This window comes from Lachnellula hyalina (assembly GCF_007821495.1).
Source record: "Lachnellula hyalina strain CBS 185.66 chromosome Unknown contig00035, whole genome shotgun sequence".
NCBI classification, from domain to species: Eukaryota; Fungi; Ascomycota; class Leotiomycetes; order Helotiales; family Lachnaceae; genus Lachnellula; species Lachnellula hyalina.
The window spans coordinates 110,961-116,121 of NW_022157149.1; the positions used below are offsets into that span (position 1 = coordinate 110,961).

At 47.8% G+C, this 5,161-nt stretch overlaps 1 protein-coding gene across 1 annotated transcript; it reads right to left on the minus strand.

Annotated features, from left to right (window-relative positions):
• Positions 1-353: 353 nt before the first annotated feature.
• pmc1 (Calcium-transporting ATPase) lies at positions 354-4,862 on the minus strand (the record flags this gene model as incomplete). Its single annotated transcript, XM_031148308.1, has 3 exons — positions 354-1,224; positions 1,277-4,735; positions 4,804-4,862. The coding sequence occupies 3 exons, from the start codon at positions 4,860-4,862 to the stop codon at positions 354-356; spliced, it is 4,389 nt and encodes a 1,462-aa protein (XP_031007007.1).
• Between the last annotated feature and the right edge of the window lie 299 nt (positions 4,863-5,161).

Sequence of the window (5,161 nt, forward strand, 5' to 3'; positions counted from 1 at the left end):
CTTTCTTCTGCCGGAATTCTATTTCAAACCCAAGTGGCCTCTTGCTCCACCAGCCAACAACAAAATACTGCTATTGGCATTATCCAGAAAACATCAAACAATATAAGAGGTATGAGGTAGCGACAAGGAACAATATTTTTTGGAAGAGACAAGATAAAAAGAAGTGGCCATCCGAACGCCGGGCACTGCGAGAATTTTAAATAAAACTCGTCAACGAAACCGAAAACTCCAAGGGCGCCAACCTGGCCGTGCGAAGAGATATATGTACAAAAAAGAAATCTGGAGACGCTGCGTATTATACACTATAGACATTGGTGAGAGAGTGATGGAAGATGTGTCTTTGAAATGACAACCTATGTGAGTCTTGATGAGTTTGGTAATTGAGTTGCACCAAGGGGAGAGACCTCGTCAATTTGACTTGGGGGAGCGCCTAAATGGTGCGGATCGTCGGTAATTATGGGGTCCTGAGAACTGGTGTCCGGATGTATCTCGACGTCGCCTCTAGACTCAAGTTCTTGGCGGCCATTTTGACGAGAGAAAGCCATCGAATCTGCTGAGCGTTCGATTGGTGACTGTGACCACCCAGCTATACTTCCTCCAACGATACCTGGCATGACTAGAGCAGCGCCTAGTGCAGAATTTGATCGTGAGCGGTTCGATCGGCCACGCTTTCGGGATTCGGGAGTTGGCTGAGGTGGCTGAGGAGAGCCAAATTGATCCTCGCGTTGAGAGTCGCCACTGGGTGTCTGGGGAACGGAGTTGCTTCTCGAACGAGAGCCACTTCTAGAACGTGGCAGAAATTCGTCGCGTGCTTGCTGCATAGCAAACTTTAGATTGTTCAACCTACCACCCTTGACCCTCTTGAGGAAACTTAATTCTTCCTTGACATCTGTCAACGGCTGAGGGAACTGGAATGCCTCTTCTTCGTCGGAAATCCTCAACTCCGGTCCCTTTGTTGGTCTACTCTTAATATAATCGGGTATGAGTCGTAGGATCAACTCATCAGGTACGAGACGGATGACAGCACCGATCGGAATGGACAAGAATCCGAGGACGATTGAATATGCCCATTGTGCACCATTTAGTCGTTTTACGCTGAAAGCTGCTCCACCCACGAAGATGATCATGACCTGGCCAGCAACCATGACGACATTAATTCCCATGAAGAACCAGTTCCTAGTAACACCTTCAAAGATATTAAACTTATTGTCCAAACGACGATTACTATATGGTGTTAGTGTCTGTAGTAAAGGGGCATGTTTTGAGTTTGACTTACTTCCATTGGTTGAATATTTGCATCCAGACGAAGGTGTTGAAGACGAGTGTGTTTACTGAATCAAGCTCCCGCTTAGATGAATACGAGAGGATTTTTTCCGACCCAAAATAGAGAAGAAATGTTATAGCTAATTGATAGAGTGCCTCGCCAATGATCATCTTCCACATGGTGATGGTGATCAGAGGAGCTGATTTGGGATCTGGTTTTCGGTCAAGAATGCTTTCAGTCGGAGGATCCGTAGCCAACGCAAGAGCAGCCATAGTGTCCATAATAAGATTGACCCAGAGTAGTTGAACAGCTGTCAATACAGACTTTTCGTCACTGTTAGCAACAGCGGAAACGAAGGTAAGCATGACTGCAGTGATATTGACCGTGACCTGAAATTGCAAGAATTTCTTCACTGCATCGTTGACTGCACGTCCCCACATCATAGCTTTGACGATGGATTTAAAGTTGTCGTCCATCAAAATAATAGCTGAAGCTTCCTTTGCCACCTCAGTACCAGCAATGCCCATGGAAAATCCAACATCGGCAGTCTTGAGAGCGGGTGCGTCATTGGTTCCATCACCAGTAACAGCAACGGTCTCTCCCAGCTCTTTGAGACGCTTGACAAGAATCCGCTTATCCTCAGGGCTAGAACGAGCGAGAACTTGTAGGCGTGGGATGGTTTGGTCCATCTTAGCCTTACTCAGCTTTCGAAAAGCAGGTCCCTCCATGATTACTCCACCAGCGGTAAAGATTCCACATTCAGTCGCAATAGCTTTAGCAGTGATCATGTTATCTCCCGTAACCATACGGACCACAACCCCCGCTTTCTGGCATATGGCGACGGCCTCGGGGACACCTGGACGGAGCGGATCTTGAATTCCAACGATGCTTAGTAGAACCATTTGCTTGAAGATATCATCGAAAACGACCTCATTCTTGTCACCCTCAGCAGTGCGAGCCCCCTTGGCGGGCCATTTGTCAAAATCCCGATAGACCATAGCAATTGTTCGCAAGGAGCGATTGGCATAATTATCAATCAAATCGAGTAGTGTTTGACGATTGTCCGCTGTCATGGTGGTGCTGGAAGGTTCCTTGGTAGGGTCCCGAATAAGGTTTGAGCACTTTTCAAGCAAGATTTCGGATGCCCCCTTTACAAAGAGTCTGTATTTTCCATTTTCCAGTCGCACGACAACACCCATGCATTTACGGCCAGAGTCGAAAGGGATGAGCTGCACAATCGTGGCGTTTGATCGTTCCTCATCAACAGGACCCATTCCAAGGAACTCCTTCGCAAATGTCAGGAGAGCAGTTTCTGTCTTTGAACCGACGAATGTCTGAGCGCCGTCAAGTTCACCCTCGAATGCAGTGGAATTGAGGACGATAGATTGCGTCAACATAGCCTTAACCGCTGGATCCAGAGACGAAACGACTTCTTGTGCTGGTATGTTTTCCGTTGCTACTGGCACTTGAGTCTGCTTGCCTTTGCTGGAAGAATTGGCGATGTCTTTAGGAGAGGTATCGATAGTGCCACCAAAGCGTGAGCTAGTGCCCAAAGTACCAGCGACTACCTTCATTTGATTCTGTGTTAACGTTCCAGTTTTGTCGGAGCAAATGGTCGTTGCGTTGCCCATAACTTCACAAGCCTTCAAATGTCGAACAAGATTGTTGTCTTTCAGCATCCTAGTAGTTGCGAAAGCCAATGCGAGTGTAACAGCAAGGGGTAGACCTTCCGGCACAGCCACGACAATGATAGTCACAGTGACGATGAAGATATTCAGGAAATCTTGGCCTTTCTGCGTCGGCGTACCATTATTGTGAGGCAGACGGACTAGGAATTCGATGAAGAGGACAATGAAGAGAAGTAGACCGGCAGCACCGCCCAATTTGGCAATGTACTCGGCCAGAGTGTTCAACTTCGATTGCAGAGGAGTAACCTCCGGATCTTCTCGCAGAGACATGAGAGTCTTTCCATAGCTTGAATTGACGCCTGTTGAGGTGACCAGAAAGGTTCCAACGCCTTCTGTGACCTGAGCTCCGGAAAGAATAAAAGGGTCTAGTTTTCGCAGACTGTCGTGGTTTGCAATAGCATTATAGACCACATCAGCCGGTTGCTTGCGAATCAGATCAGATTCTCCAGTGGTTTGGGATTCATCGCATTTGACATTGTGGCCTTGGATGAAAATTCCATCAACTGGAATCATGTCTCCTGGCTCCAGATGCATCACGTCCCCAACAAGCACGTCGAAGACTGAAATCTCCCGGGTTTTACCAGATCGGACAACGTTGACATCCCGGTCTTGCTTTTTCTTGTTAAGCTTCACGAATTGCCGTTCCTTCTGGTAATCGTTCAACGAACCAACAACTACCACAATGACAATAGCTATAATGATAGCAACACCCTCAACCCACTCAATTGCAGGATTGTCAGGTGTATGCTTGGTGCCAAATGTTTGATACAGACCGACGGCTAATGATACCGCTGCGGCGATTGAAAGGAGGATCAGAACTTTGTCATTATACGTGATCCACATCAGTTGTAGCAAGCTCTTCCCTTTTTTCACCGGTAACCGATTGTCGCTGAATATGCGTTTTCGGTCGCAGAACAATTCTTTTGATGTTGTGTTCGTCCTTCTGACTGAGGGTTCTGAATCTTTCGAGTCGATACGTGAAAGAGGCGTCTTTGAATCATCGAGAAGCTCCGGCGACACGTTCTTAGCAGCCTCCTTTGCTTCATCAAAGCTTACAGTCCCATCCAATTCACCTTCATCCACGCTCAGGCCAGATTTGCGATCTGTCCGCAGCCCCTTCTCCAACCCAGCCAAGCCTCCTAAGGCATAGAACGTTGATAAACTTTTTGGGTTGATCAGTTTGTTCAATTGTCCTTGTGAAAAGGCAAAATTGTTGTCCTGGACCTCAAAGTCGCCTTCCGCGCCTGGGTCAGCCGTCAGGGCTTCTGGGTCGTTCATGATATCTTCGTTTCCCGGTACATTCCCAACTCTATCCTTGTCTCCCTGAGCACTGTTTGCAAAAGTGTCGCCGCTGTAATTTGTACCTGGGTGGTCTCCATCTTCTGACTCCACTGAGTTTTGTCTCGACCGCAATCCTGGCACGGCAAGAAAGCCATGTGCCTTATCCCCTCCTCTCGACGTGGGCGAGGAAACATTGTGTGGTGATGTCGGCCGGCTATCCCTATCAGAGAAATTCGGTCTCTCCCCTTTGCTATCAAAAGATGGTGTAGATCGAAGATCTGGTATAGATATCCGGCTGCCTTGACTGGAATGGCTTGCGTGATGTGATCGATTAAATGATAAGCTGGCAGGTCCGTCGTTCGTGGAAGGGCTGGATGGCTCTCCCTGTAGAGTAGTAGGCGAATTATGAAATGCTTTTAAAGCAACTGAATCGCTATCCACATCTTGAGGCGGGCTGGAATTCATGTTACTGACAGCAGATGTATCGATAGTGATGGTAGGTCTGCTCGCACAATTATATTTTAGCAAGGCTGGCCGAATACATATCTTAACTTTGAGGGCAAAACTCACGCTCGTTGCCTCCGTCCACCTGGACTTGGCGATGGCGATACGCCGTCTGGACTTGTCATGATGGCAACAGACCGTCACTACTGGTGTCAACAAACTCTCCTTTGTTTCGTCAGCGCACAGCCCGAGGCGGCGCAGAGCCTTGGCGTGTATTTCGTAGGTCGGGCCCGAATGTTGTCGGCATCTGATAGAGGCTGTGTCAAAGTGTTGAGCCTTGAGGAAGAGGAAGAGGAAGATCTAGGCTGCCGAGAGGTATATAAGCTAGGGTTTTCTCAAAATTTGTGTTGGCAAGACTTTTATGACTTCAGAATGAACGAGCCAAGCACGCGGACTGCGGCATAATTGATCAAATGGCTTGGCT